This window comes from Gymnogyps californianus, chromosome 8 (genome assembly GCF_018139145.2).
Source record: "Gymnogyps californianus isolate 813 chromosome 8, ASM1813914v2, whole genome shotgun sequence".
Classification (NCBI taxonomy): Eukaryota; Metazoa; Chordata; class Aves; order Accipitriformes; family Cathartidae; genus Gymnogyps; species Gymnogyps californianus.
Genome location: NC_059478.1, coordinates 29,243,628 through 29,266,102, shown reverse-complemented (window position 1 = coordinate 29,266,102; position 22,475 = coordinate 29,243,628). Strand labels below are relative to the sequence as shown.

Genomic DNA, 22,475 nt, shown 5'->3' with positions numbered 1-22,475 from the left:
GGAGAAGTGTCACCACTTTCAGTGCAAAAAAGGTGGAAATGACCCAAATAGTCACCATAGGATAGATACACATATGGCAGTAGCAGCTGGCCAGTTGTGTTAAAGCTTTTCAGAGAAGCCCATTGCCAGTGAACTCCTCTCTTGCTGTTGGAAGTATCCTTAGTTGGGATTTAAGTATGTGAAGGTGGTGAATAGAAGGCCCCAAACTCTTGCTGCCTGTTTTGTATGCAAAGAAGTAGGACTGTACTCGTTTAAAGGCTCTTAACTTACCAACTGCCTTTAGAACTAAATATTGAAAAAGGTGGGAAGTCTCTATTTAGACTGGCTGTATAGGCAATGTGATTGCGTTATTTGCTCGGTCCGGAATGGAGTTATTGGTGACAAAAAAGCAAAATGGCCAGTAGGAAGGCTATAGCAAAATAGCACTGAGCACCAAGTGTCAAATAAGAAAACATCAGTTGTGTTTGGGGAGTGAAGGAGAGTAGGAGAGTTCTGAGAAACATTAGGTTTTGTAAAATGCTTCATTTTTAGGGGGCTTGGTTAAAGAACCTATATGCTCAGATGAGTCTGGAACTGAACCACTGGCACCATCCAAAGTTTTCATGATATGCAGAAAATTTTGGCTTATCTAATGTTTTGAATCACAGAATACAAATTATTCACAGATGAATTTCATACTTCAAAGATCCTTGGTCTTAAGTGCGTCACCTTGCAGTATGACAAAAGCAATATAATGTTTAGTTTTTAAGATATCAAGCTAAGTAAAGCTAGCAGAAATGTTAATGAGATGTTTACTTTTTAGATCCCTTTGGTGGTGATCCCTTCAAAGGCTCGGATCCTTTTGCAGCTGACTGTTTTTTCAAACAATCCTCCACTGATCCTTTTGTGACTGCTGGCACTGATCCATTTAGCACTGCAGACAACAGTAATAATATCACAGTAAGTTTGGTAGCATACCTTTTACTTCTATATAGGATTTGGACAAAATAACCTATTTTGTATATTTGGACATGCCTTGAAAAGCTGATATTCAGAAATCATATAGATAAAAGGTTACCTCTTACCCCATGGCTCTGTCTTGTCTTTTTTGTGTCCTGTTTCCTAGAAATAGTCACAGATGAAACAGAAGTAAAAATAAAAACATTTTTAAAATGTTTCAGTGTGGAGCTTCATTGCTTACTGGAACTTACTAACTTTGGAACTTACTAAACATTGAAAGAAACCCAAGATTAATCTCACCAAGTTATGTTGAGACACTTGATTTTTGCCTCCAAAGCTTATAGGATCAATAAGTATGTTCTATATCTTATCTGAAATCTGATGTGGTATGGGGTTTCCCCTCTGAAAAGTCAAATTGTTCTATAGGTGTATGTTGTTTGGGTTTTGTTGTGGTTTTCTTAATAAGAGTCATTGAAGCCCTCTCATAATGTGGAGATTCTTACTGAATGTACCCCTTTCAAGTGTACTTTGGTGTAACTTTTAGCTGTTTACATTATAACTGAGCAGTTATTGATTAGTCTTGAGTCTATAATAAGGTAGAGTTGGGCATGAAACCTTCTCTGATGTAGGACAGAACTTAATGAAGGTGAGGTAATATTTCGGGCTGATAGACAATCTAAGAAGCTGAAATTCTTCATGTCTTAAGTTTGTCTCCATCCTTTTGCTATCTCCTTTCCTTCTCAGTGCTGCTTCTCTTCATGCCTCACTTCCAATTGTGTGTGTATAAAATATGCGTATACGTACATAAAAATTAAAGATACATGTGGATTAGGAAGCAAGTTAAGTGGCTGTAGAGTGTGCCTGAGGCGAACCCACAACAGCCAAGACAGTGAGAAATCACTGCAGCTAACAGTGGTGGTCTTGTCCTTCCATGTGGTGTGCACATTATGCAGATCTCAAGGTCATATTACACACCGCAGCCTACACCTCCAACCTTAAAAATTAGTTTTCTACAATCTTTAATACTTAGGACACTGTCCTTTTTCAAGTCTTGATATTCTAATATAACCAATTCTTGATCATATTACAGTCTGATAATAAGAGAAGTACGGGGCGGGGGGGGGAAGAGGTCAGAGCTGTGGTGTGGGATTAGCAGTGAATTCTTGAGATCTGTATTTCTGAACTGAAGTTAAGTTATGCATTCATCCTAAATGCTTTACCACACCTTTGTGGTGTTGATATCTCTTGTAGTTATATCTTCATGAAGGTGGCTCTGGTTGTAGAAATCTGAGACCAAAATGAGTGGTAGATATTCTTAAATTTTGTGTTAGTGGTTACTAAGTATGGTTGCACATATTGTACCTTTTTTCCATCCTTTGAAAGTATTAATCACTGTTTTGAGGAGGAGTTTCTGTTAACAGACTTGTTTACTGATGGTGATAAAAGCTACTTCCAAAATATTTTATCTTAAAACTTCTAAACTAAAACAAATTGTGATTGTACTCTTAGAATGAGGACTCTCTTAAGCTGAAAAACAAATTTCCCTCCAAAGGAATTTTTTATTTTAGACAGAGATATCGAAGAAGAATGACCCTTTTGCTCCTGGTGGAACAACTGTTACTACATCAAATGATCTAGGTAAAAGTAGATTAGACACATCAGACTTCTTGGGGTTTATTTTTATTTGCTTTTGCATACTTTTGTTTCTAGTCTTTAACCTGAATTTGCGATGGAGCATTTTAGGGATTTCCTGCGTTTTCTGAATTTTCCTATGAAGTATGACATAAGGTGCAAGTTTGCAGGGGCGGGTATTTTTATAAAACAAAACTGTCTCATTATCTGTAGTGCGTATCACTGAAGACTGATTCCGCAGAAATGTTCCTCTACCTTACCTAAAACTGGTAAAATATCCTGATCTGAGTGTTTGGACTATTTGAATGGTTTGTATGGCTTCCCATTAGGGTTGCTTTTAGAGATTTCATGTTACTTGCTAAGTAACATACAAGATAGCTTTGTACTATGAGAGGAGATGTGGGATGGAATAACTACTTCATCAAGAATTTTTACTGTTAAAGTTTGCTCCTCTTGTTTTGCTATGACCCTCCCTCATCTGAGGGCTAAAGATGTTTTAGGGAAGACTCTAATCTCCTATTTTCCCAAGTTGCACTGACAAGCGGTAATCCAAAACATGAATCACGTGTGATTTTGCTTTGTAAACCTGTTCAGTTTAATTGCAGGAAAAAAAATGCCGCTTTCTAGAGATGCAGAAGTTGAGTATTGGTAAAGACAGTGCACTTCTTGCTTTACAGTAGAATAGCAGTTTCTGCATATTTTGAGGCACATAAGAACGAAAGGGTACTGTTGAATTAGATTGAGATTATATGAGGCTTAGATACTTTATTCCACAAGTGGGCCTACAGTCAGAAGTCAGCTCTTGTTCATGTTCATATACCTATATGTCTGTGTATGTATATTTATGGGTGTATGCACACAAAAAATACCTCTGTGTGTATACATGCATGTATCTCAGCAGAACATCCGTAGTATGGTTACTTGATAGTTTCAGTGGAATTTAACTTTTTTTTAATGTAGGAAACCAGAATACCAGTATTTCTTTTGATTTACTCCCTGTTCAGGAGAATTATTATTCTTAATCGGTAGTTGACACTTAAAGTTTTTGTAAAAGCTACTTAATAACTTAAAGTGCCCACCTCAAAAAATTTGACTTGAATTAGTCTGTGCTGCAAAAAATGTAACAGCTGCTTTTTTGTTGTGGGTTTTTTTTTCAGTTGCTTTCATATTTAATTTTTAATCTCATTCTGTTTGCTTGATTTGTGTGTATTTAGCTACAGACCCCTTTGCCTCTCTGTTTGGAAATGAATCCTTTGGAAGTGGCTTTGCTGACTTTAGCACGCTGTCAAAGGTAATATGAAGCTACTGCTACTCATAGAAAATGCATGAAACTCTGCAGTGACAAGACACAGCTTACTCTCTCTACCAACAGTTTCGTTACAGTTTGGCCACTACTAGACATTTATAATGGCTGACTTTCTTGAAAAAAAGGTCTTTACAGTAAATTGTCTTGCAATTCCACTGTGAAGAATCCAATGTAATCTTTGTGGCTTTATAAGTATTTGCTCTATATTTGAAGTGATATTAGCAAAAGTATTACTTTTGCATGTTTAACTTCACTCAACTTTATATTGCTGTACACACTAACCATTCCTGATTTTTCTTTATTTTCAGTCTCCTGGAGTATGTGGATGATATGTGTAAAAACAAACAAAAGTATTTTCTTTTTGTCTTAGTCCAAACTTTCAGTTCTAAATAAATGTTGCATTATTGAAAAGAAGGGAAAGTATAGTAGAATTGCACTGAAAATGTGTATGTTGCTCTTTTCTTTGTTGAAGGCCAACAATGAGGACCCCTTTAGCTCTTCCACATCAGGTTCTGTCAACAATGTGATCATAACTAAAAACTTATTTGAGGAACCACCAGCTAAAAATGAGGATGTTCCTCCTGCATTGCCCCCTAAAACAGGAACTCCCACAAGGCCCTGTCCACCACCACCTGGTAAGAGCTGATACTGAGATGTTGTTAACAATTAGCTGCTTCAATATTGGCAGTGGGACAATAATTATGTTGTGTTCACCACCAATATGATGGTGAAGTGTCTGAACTTAGAATGAATGAGCAAGACGTGAAACAAGTCTGCTCCTGATCTGTTGGTGGTTTCCTCAGAGTTACATTTTGCATGGTATTTAGGATCATAGTTTGTTTTTTTAAAGAGAGAAAGGATCTAGAAAACAGGAAAAAACAGAGTTATGACAAGTATCTCCAAGAACATAGCATGGCTGCAAATTAAATGGTTACTACTGTGATACATTGTGAATCTTGCATTAAATTATTCCTAAAGAGAGAATTCAGTGTGTTTTATCCATTGCAAAACCTCTGGTTTTAATGCAAAATGAATTATATAGGGTTAAATGACTGTCTTGGGTTTTCAGATTAACTTTTTCCAGGTGGCCTTGCCAGAGGTCTGTAGTAGTAAACCTAGCCAATGTAATAGTAATAAACCCAAGTTTCCTATGCTGTTTTCTGTTCAGCGATAGCTGAGTCCTCTGGTCTACTCCGTGACACAAACCACTCTGCTTTCCAGAAAAGGCCATGATTATCAAAGATAACAACACCTTCTTGTGGTTGCAACAAGCCCATGTTACAACAGAGTCCTCACTCTCAATTTTTTTTTTTTGCGTAGATTGGAAAATATATTACTAGTATTCCTTTTTAAGTTTCTGTCCTTTGTTTAAGTTTATTTAAAAACTCTACTGCATCATTTTTTCACTATTGCACTATATGGATAAATCTTAAGGTGTCTTGGAAAACTGTAGCATGAAACTTAAACATGTATTCATCTTTTTCCTCAAACGAAGGGGAACACAGTAAATGTAGGAGTATTAATACTAGAGTTTAAACTCGGCTGTTTAATTTCTAATGTTGATGTGAGATCTGGTTCATGCTTATACCTTGCAAGTGATCAGTTTCATTGTAAACAACATTAAAACAGCTGACATGACAAGTGATGATAATTTGAATGTTTGATAGTGTTTCCTTTTATGGTGGTCCTTATTTAAAACAAAAAACAGATTTCTGACTTCATTGTATGGGAGCGGCTATGACGTGGTGTACAGATCTGCTTTTAGAATGCAGGCTTCTAGTGGCGGAACAACAGGATCCTTATCAATAGATGACTAGAAAAAAAGTGGCCTGTTTTGATTTGCAGATACTAAAATTGATACCGTGGTTATCTTGATAACCATTCCCAATAAATTATTTTCCTAATGGAAATAAAAAATGGAGATACTTAAGTGTATTTTTTAATTACTCCTTTGGTCTGACTCAAAACAAGGGAATGCTTTTTCAAAGAAGAGCCCCAAAATCTTTCTCTTAATTCGTCACGCTACTGGAAAGTGTGCAGCAGGGCTGTTTGCTTGCCTCTGAAATCTGTTGCCTTTCTAGATACTGATAAGCACCCTCATTTCATGATTTTTTGGGCAGGTTTGGAGATTGTATACTTCATATTCTTATTAATCCTTCCCATGTAGAAATAAAATTCCCTAGATGTCATTTGAAGCTGTTTCTCCCACGTTATTCAAGAAATAGACATGCGTTGTTTGCCAGTAATAGAACATCATCAGTGCGTGAGCGCTATCATGGCAAGGTTATCTGCGAAGTGTCTAAATAAATCATATCTTCCCAAGGGGGTATTCTCTAAATCATTGCCAAATTAGAATCTCTTTTGGTCTATGAAAGAATTTTTAGACTAACTTGCAACAGTGATGTGCAAAATAATAACACTTTGGTTTGATTCTGTAGTTTTAATCTAAAATGGCAGCAGAAGCAAGTTTTAAAATACGACCATTGTAAGTGTTAAACCACTTGCAGAACCCACTAGTTGAATTCGAGAAACTGCAATGAAACCTTTTCTGTAAGCAATAACATATAGAGAGAATGGTGGGATGAAATTCAGCTCAAATATTCTTGGAAGTATTTGGGTTAATGTCCTCAAAGGTGTTGAAAGCTGACTGGGGTTAAGCTGAAAAAAGAACAACATAAGTGGGGGCCTGTGCCTGATTCTGTTAATCTGCAGCTACTTAGGCAAGGATTAACAAAATAGTTAAGCCTGTGATTGCTTGTTATCATACTCCTTCATTCTGTTAGTTTAAAAACTACAGAAATTCCAGGTGTTAGCGTAGTGAGAGGACATGGTGTTTTGAAGACTTACAAATATATTTCTGATCTCTGAATGAAATAGGTTAACTCGATCCAAACAAATAATAAAAGAGCCTTGCTGGAATTATCATGGAGAGTTGGTAAGCAGAAGAAAAAATACTGTGCTGATAGAATAGGGGCTCAAAACTTTTCAAAATTCTCTTCCCAAAACAGTTAATCAGTACATAACTATGTTCTTGAATCATTAACATACATGTGTTCCGTTTTATCTGATTACCCTTTAACAAACTATGGACCATACCCTCATTTTTTTAAATTGGCAACCCTTCTTCTGAAGTCATTGCAACTCCACTAGTTTACTAGAAGAGGTTGCATTCCAAGTAGCTTTTGAATTTGTATTTTTTACTATTTTTGGCATGTTATTACCTGCTATCTTAAATTCATTTTAAATTCATTTTAATCTAAGGGAAAAGACCTATCAATCAAATAGACTCTTCAGATTCCTTTAAACCGAGCGATCCATTTCAGCCTTTCCCCACCCCAGACATTCCCAAAGAACAAGAAGCAGATCTATTCTGTGATCCATTTGCTCCCACCAGCATCAGTAAAGAGGCTGACCCCAACAATTTTGCAAACTTCAGTACTGTGAGTAAACACTTTTTACATTTGTTTCAGTATAATGACAGCTTTGAATTGTTCACACTGAAGTATAACTTAAAATATTAAAACATATCCCATGTACAAAAGGGATATCGCTTCCAGTTAAAACAGTAGTTACATTTAGTTTACAGCTGAGGCTGTCCTAAAACAAAATAATGCAAAATGTTGTGGTTAACGTTTAAATTGCATTGCTTTTGTGAGTTTTTTTTCATGAAGGCCTCCAAGCTTTTAGAAAATAGGACCTTTTAAATATCTGTGTTCTAGGGATTATCCATTTTATCAGAGCACGCAGCAGATTTAAATTATCTGTAACAAGCACACTGTTAACTATACAATTAAAAATAAAACAAAAGGTGTGATTTTAATTTAGCTGTCACTGAACCATTTGGTCACAATTTCAATGTACTGAAATATTGATAAACAGCCTCATAAGGGTGTATGTTAATGAAATATAATTTGGTGAGTTTTGAATGGCTAGTAAATTCCAGACTTATGTACAATGAAGTAAAAAGTAGTAAGTGTCTCTTTATAACCAGAATCCATTTCATAGAAGTCGTGGTGTCCAAGCAGTAGAAGCAAATCTAAAGGTTTGTGCATGCCTATATTTTTTTTTTTTTCTTTTGAGCTTTTGCATATAGGAGTTTTGAAAGGCATCATCTCACTTTCAAGCTTGATACCTGTTAAATGCAATTTGCATTTACAGTATCTTGATCATACTGCTTTTTTTATTTTCAGGCCTAATAAACTATGTGCTTGATTGAAGTAAACTGAGGATTGACAGACTCTCAAAATTGACTTGCACTGGTTGATGTGTCTTGTAGCATGATAATTTCTGAAGTGCTGTTATTGATCACTTATTAGTTAGAGGGACTGAGAAGCCAGTTTGGAGGAGAGAATGTGAAATGTGGAGGAGAAAGCAAAAATGTTCATTATCTTTATGAAGGAAAAAGTATTCTTTTCCAGCTGCAATTACTGAAAGTACTAAATGAATTATAGAGAAGACTCAAGCTTTTCTACATTTATTTCCCAAAGAAGCAGCTCAAAGCAGAAACTAGCTGGAGTATATTATGATAACCGTTTCAGACTTAACATTGGGACATTCATGAAGACATGGGCTTCACCTACCTCTTAGGTTTTCTGCATGCTGACTAGAAACAAACTTTAGCATAATCTTTTGTATTTTATTTAAGATAATACCCTTAACTGTCTCTGATTTATGATCATTGTACCACAGAAATTTAGTTCACATTCTGTTCACATCAACATACATGGAAAGAATCTGTTCGGGTTTTTTTTTCCTCTTCTATCACACTGATCTTTCTCTATAGTACTACTAGGCTTCTAACTGTACAGTTACCTTATTATTTTGCTGCTTCCTGGCAGAAGTATTTTTCATCTGCACCATTAAAAACAGTCATTCAACAGCTAATTTTTGCAGTCATTGTCACCTGGAAAAATCATCCCTAATGAAAGTCAGGTAAATCAGGATGTCCCACAGTGTGGATAGGGGTGTATTTTGCAAAATGTTCTCCTGATTTATTCAAAATTTTTCTTATATAGACTGGTTTTTATCCAAAATAGTTTGAATTTACATTATAGCACTTTCTGCTCAGTAACTTTTTTGAAACTTAATACTGAATTTTGAAACATGGCATATTTCATAAAAATACATCAATTGGATGGCTTCAATGCAGTTCTTAATAGTTAAACTTTAGGCTAAGCTAATCTGAATAGTGTATTAAAATTAAAAAGCAAGTAATATTTGAGGACTAGAATATAGACATTATTTTGAAAAACTGTAATTGTCCCTTAAACCAAGGACTTGGACAGTATTAGTTACCATTGTATTATTAATCTGGTTTATTTTGTCTTTTAAAAATGCAGTATTCTACTGAGGAAGACATGATTGAATGGGCTAAGAGAGAAAGTGAGAGAGAAGAGAAAGAAAGATTGGCAAGACTAAAACAGCAAGAGCAAGAAGACTTGGAACTGGCTATTGCACTCAGTAAATCTGAAATATCAGAAGCATGAAGTTTAGAATAAGATTTTGTCTTATGTCAACTGTTTTGTCCCTTTTCCTGAATACCTAACCTATTTAAATGTTAATCAGAAAATACATATATACAAGAAACCATGAAAGGTTTTAAATTTCTGAAAGTGGTGTGACTGTTTCTGCTAAATTCAATCCTTTTGGTTATTGTTTGAATAACTGTTAAGTTTAGCGTTCAATTTCTCTCAAGTTTTCAGGAGAACAAAGTACTTTTCCCAGCTGTAAGCAAATCAGTTTAAAATGCAGATAGTGAGATTGTAGTTTGACTGTAATCTGTCAGCAGTTGGTAATTGAGCATAAAGTGAACATAGCAATTATTCTGCCATGGCTGACTGTCTCCCATCAAGCAGTTAGTCATTTGAAACCTTTTATCCTTCTAAAGAGATTTTAGTAATGCCAGAGTTGTGGAGTGCTTTATTTTATATGTATGCATATAGATTTTTCTCTTCATTGAAGATTCTATGTTTGGATTTGAAATAACAATCTTCATGGAGTCTAAGTCAGAAAGAGTGCATCTTTCTGAAACCTTCAATGCTTTTCTTGCATGGTCATAGGTTTTAAGACAGACCTGTTATTTTGTTTTATAAAGCAATTAAGTTGAAGATTCATGTGCATTTGCTGTTGGCCAAGATGACTGTCAAATTATGAGACCCCACTGCTATTTGAGCCACTTTTGCCTGTGAAATATGCAGCTGAACCGGCAAGTTAATAAGTTCAATTTGAAATAGGATTGAGAACAGAAAGAAAAAACAGGTAGTCTGATTTTTTTTTTTAACCACAATTGTTTTCTGTATATGTAATTTATTGAATGCCAACTGATAGTTGCACCTTAAACTGAATGATTTCTTTATGGTCACTGAGTCAGAGTAGGATTGATAGAATGTTAATGAAAATAACTTAATTAAAATAACTTATTGTTCATTTTGAAAGAACTCTATTCTGGAGAATCAGTTTCATTAAAATAATTCCAAAAAGAATAATCTTTTGCCCTATCTAAGAAAAATGGATGGCAGCAGCATAAACATTAAGCATAAACATTTTTTTCCTTGCACTTTTAATCTGTGGTATTTCTGTTGAGGAAATTGAAGTGTTTCAACACACAGCACTGGGGGGGAAGGGGGAGAACTCAGCCATACTTCAGTATATTTAAGCTCTTCCCATTACCTGTCAATGCTGCTGTTGCATGAGTTTGAGGATAGTTTTCAATTTTTCAGGAAAAATGGGTAACCTGACTGGGATGGTTTTTCTTTTGCACTGGGAAATGAGCATTTAAACACCTGCTCAAAAAAAGTAACTTAAAATTTTGCAAGTACTAAATAGTTATAACTTATCTATACATCTTTGTAATGAGTGTACACTAATCTTGCAAATCATATGCTTAACTGGATTACATAGTTTCTTATCTTTTGTTAAAAATGTATACTCAGTGGACCAACACAATATTATATGTATATATTATATATATATATATATATATTCCTGCTTTCCTTTACGGAATTTAAAGTTTTGAGTCATTTGATGTTACATTTCATGTTACTGACTCTGACTATAGTACTTTTACTCAGACTACCAACAAACCACTGCTGTGAGCTAAATGGCATTACTTTATGAAGTTTTAACTTTTTTTTTTTTAAAAAAAAAAACTTGTTCAGGTGGGATTAGCCTCTATTTATAGACTTCCCTTTTGTTTAAAAATTCTAACAATAGCCTGTAATTATGAAGAAATAAAGTTTAAGTACATAAGTGTGAACTGTTTGCCTATTTTTTTCAAAAGGGTGCTGTAAGCTGTAAAGCAACATGTAAATGTAATGCAAACAATATAAAGTGTTCCAATTGTAGTCTGATGGGAGCGGGTTAATTTTCAGAGAAAAAAGTTGCCTGAATCTTGAGGTTAGCTGAAGTGCACGCTAATCCCAGCTGTCACTTGCTTCATTAGGAGTTGTGGCAGCTTCAAAGAAAACTCGGGCTACTCTTGTCCAAATATTTTTGCCTGCACAAGGGTTGCAGAACCCCAATGTTTAGATACTTAAGATTTATCTGTGAAGATATGTAAGCATCCTCTACTGGCTGCTGTCAACATACAGGGCTTAAGAGATCTTGAGTTTGACCCAGCATATATGATTCTTCTAATTATGTCTGTCAGCATAATGTCTCCTTTATGTCAAGGCATAGACCGCTTGGTCAGAGGTTTAGGAGTTCCAACAACCATTACATGTGTCTTTTGATCCTTTTGTTACAGTAGTGCTAGGTTTTAATATACTTATCTAAGTGGACCCAAATCTCTTTGACTGTTTTCTTTTAATGAGACATCAGTTGGATTAGGCAACATAATATCTTCATTAATTTTATCAGGTTCACACACATTCTTGAGGCTATTTGAAACCTTCTACAGGCTGTCCATTTTTTTTTTAAGTCCCCTGTCAAGTTTCCATCTTGGGTGCACTTTACCTCTGATTGTGCTGCTTTCAACCCTCTCTCCCCTCCAAATTGTGTGCAGTCCATTTAACACTATCATGAAACTGAAGAGGATAGCTAATCATCTTGAATAATTTGATATCCTCTTTTCACTGTCTTTCTCTAACTTCCTATATGATGAAGTTCTAACTGTCATGTAAACGTTTCTATTGCATTCACAGAATACCATTGTACTCAAAAGATTGAAGAGATTATCTAACTTCTAGCAGATGAATTGGCCACTTAACTTGCATTGGAAATGTAACTGTCATTTGAACTAACTTAACTAGAAACTGTATTGGAAGAATGTACTGGGGATTAATGTTAAGTCTGTTATCACTGTGAAGTACTGACAAGGAATAAAATGGCAATAAAGGTGCTTAATGAAGGAACTGACATACCAGGTTGACTTTAAGTGGAGTTCTCTAGAAAGCTGTCTGCTTCAGCACACAGGACTTTAAGCCAGGAGACTTGATGTGACAGAGAATACTAACCCTTCTGCTTAATGCTTAAAAGCTGTTGTGTTAGACCGCAGTATTGGACTTACTGGTTTGTTTGGTTCACATGACTTCCTTGCCATCCTTTGCCACCTGCCGTACCCGCTGTGTGTCACCTCTTCCTAGAAATACCATCCAGCTGTCAGAACCATGTTGCCTAGTGTTGTTTCTCCACTAATTTCTGAACAGTTTCATTTAGCTACTTAAATTGACTGTTTCAGAATTTGAATATTTAGCAAAATTATAACTTTAGTATTAGAATGTTTTAGTCATGATTTAGCCTGAATCTTCAAAGTGTGTGCATGGATGTGCAACCTTGTTTTTGCAATACTGACAGAATGGTATTTTTAGATTATAATGTTTTTAGAAAATATAGTGTGTACAGTTTTAATTTATAAAAGGGTAAAACTGGAAAAGTAACGTATCTGTTCAAAACATTGGCAACTAAAGTCATATGTCTATGGAATTGTGTCATGTCAGTGAATACTCTTGAATTTGATTCCTTTGTTAATTAGAGTGAACATGAAGGTTGGCTTTCAGATGCATCCATTTTTTGTCATAAGGGGGAAGAGGACTTGTTTGCCTTATGCAATTATAAAACACAAGACCATGTCAAATAAATGCAGGTAGTGAACAGTTTGTACTGGAAGTACGCAGTAATTTTCCCAAATTGAAGATCTTTCTTGATGCAAGTTTGAGATTTACCCTTTTGGTCAGTGGAGTGGAGCTTTAGTTACCTATATGAGTGTTACTGAACTCTTGAACTCTCTGCAGAATAACTTGTGTGTTGTCTTCCTTGTTGGCAGCAAGGTGTAGGTATTAAAATTTAAAGGTAGAAGAGGAGGGGGAAACAAAACAAATCTCTGAAGCGGTGGCTAAGGGTACAACTACCAGCTGGGAAGAGACAGACTTTCCAAGCTTGTAGCACCTAAGCCTTAGTGCAACAACCAAACAGTCTTCACATCTTTCCGCCTTAATGATATCTCTGCTATTCATAGTACCAGTCAAACTCTCATGCTACCAAAACAGCTAGAAAACTTGTGTTTCCAGGGAGCTTGGAGGCTAAAATGAAGAAAGCTGCTGCCTGCACTCATTGCAGAACTGTAACTCAGTACCCATGCAGGGAGGGAAGACAGCATAATGTTAAGGAACTTCTGATGTGGAGAAAAGTCAGGAAGGGGAAAAGAAAAAAAAGTAAAAATACGTTCCTCTTGTGCTTGTAGACTGATAGATGATTGTGAGAATTCCTTATTGCGGATTTTTGTGGGAAGCTTCACAGTAAATTTTGGCCTGTGTCTGTTATCCCAGAAAAGATGGGAAGGAACTTTTAATTTGTCAGGTGACAAGCCATCAAGTCTAGGTCAGTAATATCCTGAAACAGAAGTCATTTTCATCCACAATCTGTTTAAAGAAACATGAATAACAAAAAATACATAAATAATACCAGCTGCATTGCCATTCCTTGCTCAGAATACTGAAGAATTGCTGTTGTGCTAAAATTGAGAGATCTAGAGCTGCTAGGACCTTAGATTTTAAACTTGAAAACAAAGCATTAGGTTTTTAAAGCAGGTGATCAGGTAGCTAGCTGATAGAGGGGGAAAAATGCTGCATTGTTTGGATGTGTATTCAAGAAGTCAGGATGTTGTTTCTAGTTCTCTATTGCTGATTTATTAAATGATTTTGGACAAACCACTTCTTAATGCTAATCTGTTTCCTGTTTTCTAAATGACAGTGGGTCTGATAGCTTATTACGTAACTGCTGTAATTTGGAAAGACAATCTTGTGCAGAGTAAAAGGAATTCTACCCCATTTTACTTGTGTGTATCCTATAGTTAGGAGAGATGTTACAAGGTGTTTTCTCTTCTTTGTTAGTATGAGCAGCCAGTTGCACTCCAGGCCTATACAAATAACTGGAAATAGATTAAGAATTTGACAGAAGTGCTGCTTTGAACAAGATATTTTCTTGAGGATTTAGTTTGCTGATAACACAGGGTGAAATTCTTACCTTTGACTTCAGAGGTCTGTCCCAGTTGGCGTTGGCCAGCAAGAGATCCTTGTAACACTGTCTGCAAACTGTCAGCTGTCGCGGGTTTGTACCTGACAGTGCCCAAGTCAATAAAAGGCTTCATCCTGATCCGCTTACTCAGACTGATTTTTCCTGTGTGGACAGATTCATTATTTATTCTGTTGAGACTATGTAGCATTGAACTTCTTGTATTCAAAGCCAAAAGGTCTTTAGGATTGTTTTCCACAGAATGCGGTCTCTCTTGAGATGTTACATGAACAGGTGTGGTCACTTATACAGAAAAAACTAATTTTGAAAGGCTCAATGGATTTTTAGGTAAAATCCTTCTTGTAGATTTTTTTTTTTTCTTAAATACACATCTGAAGCTCTATTAATACCTCCTTATTCTTAAATGCTCTTCTGTAATAGAGACTAGTGTCTTTGAGTTCTAAACAGTTCTGAGGAGTTTGGAGTATGAATCTCATTTTGGGCCCACATCCAGTAATAACTTTTACTGAATAAATAACTCAGTTGAGGTTCAAACCAGTGACCCAGAATCCTGAAAACTGTATGTAAAAGTACTAGTTGAATGTTAGCCGTAGATTCAAATTCTTTAATTTTCCTTAATATGCTATCAATTTATCTTAAAATATTTATTTTACTGTCAGATATTAAGAGCACAACTGTTCTGTTCAGGAACATACAATATGCTCAGGAGAATAATTCGAACTGCAGTTAAGCTAATGATGCAAATTTGTCTTTCTGTTTTAGCTTTTTCAACTTTGTCCCTACAACACAGAATTCCTAAAAGTTGTAAAAAGCAATTTAGAGTATATTCTGGGGTGGTTATTAATAAAAATGTTCTTTAGGTTAAATGTGACTGGCTATTGAAAATGGGTTGTATTTGAAGTGCAGAACTACATGGGCAGTCTCCCTCATTATGAAAGCTGTGAGTTGGAATGTACGAGCTTCACAATTCAAAAACCTAAATGTATGTAAACAAGTATTTTATGCTGAAAAATGTGGTTTTGCATCTGTACGAAAATAGCTGTGTGAAGGTGCTTGTCACCACTCCTTACAACATCCCTCATTGATCTAAAATGTTTGATTTAGCTAAGACAATCATGAATTTTTGCCTGTTAGACTAAAGAATCATGCTCAAATTGATCAAATGTGCTCCCTTCAGTTGTCTCAGCCTCTCTCTCGAAACAGCTGCACCCCGTGCACTGGAGCGTGAGGCAGGCCTGCCGCCTACCTCTCGTTCCTCACATCACGAACCACATTGTCAGTGTTCAGCTAATAAATTCTTTCTTTTTTTAACCTTATACACCCACTGTTCTCATTAATGTGCCCATTGTTTCTTTATGTCAGCCAAGTCCTTCTGTTTGTCCTGCCACTCCCTCTGCCATGTATACCTTTGCCTTCTTTCCTCTGTTCGTTTCCTTCCACAAACTCCTTTCTTTTGTTAATCTCTTCTGAACTGTTATCCCTGTAACCCTGAAGCTGCATGATTGATATGATTATAATATATGAATGGCCAAATTAAAACAATTTTTCAGTACTGCATAGCTATTAGTAATTTCACTTGGTTTAGCTTTTTTGACTCCGTACTTTAAATTATTCAAAATAATTTGTCCATAAACTGATAAATTTGAAATGTAAGTACTGGCGCGTGTTACTCCTTTTGTCCAATTAACTGACCATTGTGTGTTGGGTAGAGGGCTCCACCCAGGCAACACTTTCTTGGAAGCAGGCTAGTAGGGAGTGCAGGCTAATTTAAAACTTGACTAAATATGAATTATATTTTCCTCCTGTTTTTTTCTCAAGAGGAATTCATTATTCTAATTCCAGCACATAATAATAATGCATGCTTTCCTCTCAGCTGTTCTTGGGGCCCGCCTGGGCTCACCGCAGGCCTCCCTTCCCATCAGTTTAACAGCTGGCTGAAACCCTTCATCCCACACGGCAAAGGCCCCAGGTCCTGCAACGAGTGAAACGTCCAGCTACCGCCGTGTGCCCAAATACTGCGTTATTATCGTAACTCCAAGCCCCCAGGGCTGCCCCTGTACCTCACCCTCCCCTCAGGGCTTCTCGCTCTGCGGTAGGGCACGAAGGCGCCAGATTCCCCCCCTCCACACCCGCGCCCCCCGGGGGCCGGGGCAGCCCCCCGCGCCCTGCCCAGAGCCGGCGGAGGGGCGGGCGCTGCCGCAGCCGCTCACCTGCGGGGGCGGCCCCTCCGCCCGGGCCCGGCCCTGCCCGAACATGCGCCGAGGCTCGCCGCTGGCGCCGCTTCACACCATGCGAGGTGGTTGCGGCTGCCGCCCGCGCTGGGGAACAGCAGCACCGCCAGCCCTCGGCTCCGGCCTCCCCTCCCACAGCTTCTGGAGCCGGGGACGCCCTTCGCGACGCCTCCATGGACTCCCGCGCGGCCAACAGCGGGAGCGGCGACGGCCGGTACGGGGCTGAGGCGGGGCGGGGGGGCCGCGGCCGTTACCTCAGGCCGCGAGGGGCAGCGGGGTCTCTCCCGCCACAGCCAGCGCCTGCAGCCTCCGGCGGGGCCGGCTGGGGTGTCCCCTGGCAGCAGCACTGCCTCCCCTGAGGCTCCGTCCCGGGTGGGAAGAGGGGGCAGCGCGGCGGGATCGCCCGTCCCGGTGCCGGCCGAAGCCGAGGGTCTGGTCGCAGGAGGCGCCCGTGCCTCGGCGGAGGGAGGTGAGGGCGGCTCGTTTCCCGGATAAGCAGCCCGCCTTGGTCTGAAGCCTGTAAATCGAGTTTGGTGCCTCTCTGAATTATTCCCGGCTGGCTGTGGGGAGTCGGTGCCTTTGTAGCTTCAGCCCGCCTCGTCTCCTCGCTGTGGTCTTGGGGCCGGTCCTGCCCCCACGCAGGCCGGGACCACCGGGCAGGTGCTGCCCGGGTGCAGCCCAGGCTGGGACCGAGCCAGCCTTCGGTCCGCTTTTGCCACCAAACTGCACACAACTTTGGGCAAACGGCTCTGTCCATCTGTGCGTCTCCGTATCGACCTGAACGCAGCGACTGAAGGGGCAGAAACTGTTTTTTGCGCTTTCAGGGCTTTTTCATTTGCTTAGACAAAAGTATTAGCTTAAGCTAATTGCATATATATGTCCTTCAGTAGTTATATGCAAATTAGCTTTGCTCTTCCAAGTGGTGTTTAAGAGCGGTGTCACGTCTCTGAAGTCTGTGGAAGAGCATGGAAGACCAAGTCCTTTTTCTGGAGCTCCTGTTTGCACAGCTTGCAACACACCTTGACAGTGAAACATTGACATTAATGACTCTGTAACTCAATGCCTTCTTGCTTGCCCTTATGAACAAGCTGCAGGTGGATAACTTTCTCCTTTCCACGTGTGCACTCCCGCTGCCCCTAAAATACATAAACTTCCATTGTGTGCGTGTGAGGGAGTTGTTTTTTCAAAAGCTGAATCAGTGTGCAAATAACATTCTTCCCCGGTGATGACGGCATGTTACATTTTAGACATGGCTGCATTAAAGGCCTGTTTATGGATTCCCTACTTGACATAAGACTTTTGAAATAATCTGCTTTATAATCTATGCAGGAGTAGAAACTTTTAAGAGTGCAGTTGTTTGAGAGGTCAGCAAACCATTTCTCTGCTTAGAAGAGTGGTACAGAGTCCATTCATGGCTCTTCATGAAGTGTTGGAAGTGGTGTTTTCCTCTGTCTTTGCCTGCCTGCTTTCCCTGTATCTTAGAGTTGAAAACAGCAAACATCAGCCCAAGACTTTAATTTGTCTGCAGAAACCTTGATGGAAAACATTTCCTGAATTTCAGATTATATAAGCTACACAATAGTGCTCATTTTTTGGTGGCATATATATTAACATTAGGGTTATTACAGAGGGTGGAGGTGGGTGGTCTAGTGGCACTTAAAGCAGCAAAGTCCCGTAGGATTAAAAAATACAGAGTCTGTTAGCCCTACTAATGATCCAAAATGACAAGTGTATTAGTATTTATAATAGCCTTATAAAATTTTGTTGCTACATTCTCTCTCAATAACTCTTTAATGGACCAAACAAATTTTTTTTTTTTTTTACTCTCTGGGATGGGAAGGTGGGCCATATGTTTGCAGTAATGATTTTAAATGACATCATTAAATGACTTCCAGGTCTTGTGTTTGCATTGACAATAGTAGCAGCAAAGACTGAGAGATTGCGACTGTGACTGCATTGTACTTCAGAAAGTTTTGAACGTACAGAAGAATGTTTGCAAAAATGTTCAGAAGCAGGAAGGAGTTTGCTGAATTTTGCTAGACTGGGCAGGTTGTCCCAAAAGTCAGACTGTGTTACGGAAGCTACTGGAGAACTTGGTGCTAGGTCCTCATTGCCTTTCTGTAGCTCCATCTGCTGGAACCAGCTGTCACGTTCCAGTGTAACATTGCACCGGGATGTAAAGTGCTTCAGATGTTTCGGTTACTGTAGTACAAAATGTTGAAAACATACCTATCAGGATTTTTGCTAATTTTTGAAAAAAATATTACTATTTCCTTATTGTAGTTCACATTTTACTTAAAATGCTCCTTTAAAACCCCAGTGAAGCTCCTAGACAGTGTTTGTCCAGGGCTCAGCTTGTGGTTTCTTAGGTTTCAGATATATTTTGGGAATAGATTGAAATTATTCGCTCATAGTTGGAGGACACGACGGTCTCGTGGACTGGTTAGAACTAAAAACTCAATGCCAGATTTTTTGAGTAGGAGTGATGGAAAATGACCTATTTTTGCAGATTTTCAGCTTTTGTCTTCACTTTGATAATAAAACTTTCAATCATCTTTTGTGGAAAAAACAACTAACAGAAGAGAGTCTGAATGTTAGGACGGTCATTCAGATATACTTAATGGCTTGAATCTTGAATGCAAATCAAATAGAATGCAATACTGAACTTGCATGTAACTTTATCTTTCTTTCTCTTTGGCTCTAACTAAAATTGTCATCCTGAACTGATGAAATCTTCTCAATACGTCTGCGTCAAAGTTTTTAATTTTGACCAGTCCATGTTTCCTGTCAGAAAGGGGAAAAAATGCCAGAAAGATCCCAGACGGTTCTGATTCTGAGTTCAAAATCAGCCTTGCTTTTTTTTTGTTTTTTTATCCTCAGGTAGCTTACTTTGTTGTTTTTGCACTCTGAAATGGAGAGAATAGTAACTGTCTGCTTCTTGAAGCTATTGTGCCTAAGAATAACTTTTCAAAATGGCTTTAGAAATACTGAGTGCCAAGAAAACTTGCTACTAGTACTTCTTTTCTGTTCTTGAGTATTGATTCAATAGGCAAGTTCAAGAGAGTTATAAAGGCATGTTGAAGTGCTATGCTTGAATTTTTATTTAATTGAAGAGAAAGTGGCATTGTTATTGGTCAAGGTACCGTGAAGTATGTTTTGCAGATGACTTCTGAAGTATAAAGTCAGTTTGTTGGAAGCTCTTAGGGAAACATAATCTGAAATTTCATGTAAAGCAATGATTAAAGGCAAAGCAACAGTTCCCTATTTGTTGAAGTATTTTGTGTCATTCCTATATATATTTATGAGATCCTAATGTACTGTTCAGCAATGGAATTGAAACAAAAGCATGATTATTTTTTTTTTAAGTTGCAATAAAACATATTACAGAGTAATTTATTTTGAAAATGCTTGGCATAGATTTAATGCGAAAAAACCCAAACCAAACAAAACCAAAAACCAAACCAAGAAACATTTCAGCTCAGATGAAGTACTGCAGGGAAATTCCTTTTGGGCCAAAATGTGTATTTCATCCCTTCCATGTTCGTCACCACACTGAAGTCTGAAAGAAGTGAAGTGTAAGTCAGCGTGAAAAAATACAAACCAGACTTCACAAAATGCTAAAGTAAGATGCATAGGTAACTATTTTGTGACCTACCAGTCAGTCTTTGTTATTGCTAGGTAATGCAAAATCCAACCAAAAGGGAAAATTGCATAACATCCGTCCCTAAATTCTCACTGAATCTTATTTCAGAAATAATACAGACCTCTACCCTGATCTTGCAGTCCTTACAACAACAAATCTCACAGATTTTGTCTGGCTTCTTACCATGAATGTGGCAGACATGAGCTTGCATTTTTCTTAATGCTTTTTTTGTTTGTTTGCTGGGTACCTAAATGTGCTCAACACCATTGCAAGACAATGGTCTAGTGCAGCTCTTGTTGATTTCTTATTAGTTTTAATATGAACAGGATTAGACCTTTAAAAATTGAGAGTAACTATGTCAGAAGTGTAGGTTGACCAGAGGCAGTAAAACTGTGAGAAGTTAGAGGACTTTGAGAAAAGAGCAAATGGGTATTGCAAGGTTGTCTGAAGACCTTAAGACTCTTAAAAAACCAAAAAGGCATGATATGAATCACATCGGTCCTTCAAAGTGACAAAGATTGTAGAGCATTTGAATTAAAAAGAAGAGCTATTAAAACTTGCTAAGCATCAATACAGACTGATTTATGATGAAAATTTAATTGCAGCGTTCCTGTAAATTTCTTTAATGGTGGATTTATTTGTTTTCTTTTAATTTTGACCCTGTGTGAGCTAATTTTTTCTGTGTACATTCCCATAGGTTATTGCAGTTCCAGGATGCTTGGGTTGATAATTTGTAATTTGCCAGACTATATTGTGTGTGTATATATACATTTTTTTTTCATTCTCTCTGATGCATGCAGTTCTACTAACTGGGAATAATCACCCACAATGGTGCATTTAGCCCTCTGTGAGCAGTCATGGCAGTACAACACAGAATGGGAACTGCAAAAATGACACCAATACTTTTTATTTGTCTGAACAAACCTATCTTAATGAATTTATTGCATTGTTTACCCGTTCAAATACAGGATGAGAACTGTGAACGTAATGCAACCTAGATCCTGCTTGGTGCAAGTTAAACAGCGGTAGAACCAAGGGCAGAACACAAGTCTGTCAATTCCCTGGACTTTGTTCTGCTCACTTGACTGCTTTGCCACATCTCTTTGTTTTGTGAGTCTTCGCGGAAACAGAAGGGCCGAAAGCTTGAGTGTCTTTTTAACAAAAGACCTTTGACATTGCTGAGGCATCAACAACTTGGTGGTTTGAGAGCTGAGTTAACCTCAAAAATAAACTGTGTCATACTCCATGTACAACTTGAAATACTGACTAAGATATCCTGAATTCCGGAATTGTATCACTGTTGTGTCTATGCAGAATATTTGGAGAACATCAGTATTGAAACCTTTCCAGGTGCTTTGTTGTTAGAAGTAATGGCATTTCTGCAGCACCGAGGAGTCTTAGTCACAGGCCAGAAATGTGTTCAAGAACACAAAAAGATAAATGCTGAGGTATTACTAGCTTGGCATGTAGAATAGGAAAGGATACGGTAGAATTAATTTTCTTGCATTAACTTATTTGCTTTCGAATTATGAAGAAATTTCTGTATTGTCTGAAAACTGAATAGTAACAAATTATTGTGAGAACTGCTTACTGGTTCTCCTTTTCATGGTAATGAGAGAGCTGTTCATCTGAGATTATTTCTGATCTCATGTGGTTTTGGAAATGTTTGCAAAAGAGGAAAAGAATTCTTCCCAAGTGATGTGCTTTTTGTTTTCTTTGAATGTAGAGATTTTTTCAGTCTCAGGCTCAGAACATTTGTTACGCGGCGTTGCTCAAAGCAGCCATCTATTTAGAAAAGTAGTAGTCATTGATTTAGGAATGACCTGGCAAACTTGAAAAGGCTAAAGAAAGTAACCCCAGGTGTATCCTGGTATCTTGTAACGTCTCTGTAATTATCCAGCATTATGAGAACAGAAAGTGGTGTCATGGCAAGAATTTCTATATTCAGTGGTGATACTTTTGAAAACATGCAATGAGAAGGACACCCAGATCTCAGCGACAGTACCTACCACACATGGTGGCCTGTGTATCAGCAAGTCAGGATATGTTCATATGTTGGAGGTGTCTTTAGATGTTTTTTTGTTAAGAACTGAAATGCAGACCTTTGAAATGTGCTTTGGGATGCTCCTCACATCTGTGAATGGTTGAAGTGTTAGCACTGATGAAGCTTTGGTAGCCTGAGTGGCACAGTGTTTGTAGGGAGCAATATGGTTTTACTACTCCTTCCTCTTTGGAAAAAATGAAGCCACTTCGG

General features: G+C 37.9%; 2 protein-coding genes across 3 annotated transcripts in view; both read left to right on the top strand.

Annotated features, from left to right (window-relative positions):
• EPS15 (epidermal growth factor receptor pathway substrate 15) overlaps positions 1-11,132 on the top strand; it is a 52,034-nt gene extending 40,902 nt beyond the window's left edge. The window contains exons 20-25 of one of the 2 annotated variants that reach the window (XM_050900648.1): positions 803-939; positions 2,508-2,577; positions 3,786-3,862; positions 4,350-4,512; positions 7,139-7,317; positions 9,217-11,132. In XM_050900648.1, the coding sequence (XP_050756605.1) occupies positions 803-939; positions 2,508-2,577; positions 3,786-3,862; positions 4,350-4,512; positions 7,139-7,317; positions 9,217-9,363 (773 nt within the window). In that variant the 3' untranslated portion in view covers positions 9,364-11,132. The remainder of the gene's footprint in view (positions 1-802; positions 940-2,507; positions 2,578-3,785; positions 3,863-4,349; positions 4,513-7,138; positions 7,318-9,216) is intronic. The other variant, XM_050900649.1, reaches the window with a different exon arrangement.
• Positions 11,133-16,660: 5,528 nt separating this feature from the next.
• TTC39A (tetratricopeptide repeat domain 39A) overlaps positions 16,661-22,475 on the top strand; it is a 49,634-nt gene continuing 43,819 nt past the window's right edge. Inside the window, exon 1 of the mRNA XM_050900641.1 lies at positions 16,661-16,792. Coding sequence (XP_050756598.1) covers positions 16,752-16,792 — 41 coding nt within the window. The 5' untranslated portion in view covers positions 16,661-16,751. The remainder of the gene's footprint in view (positions 16,793-22,475) is intronic.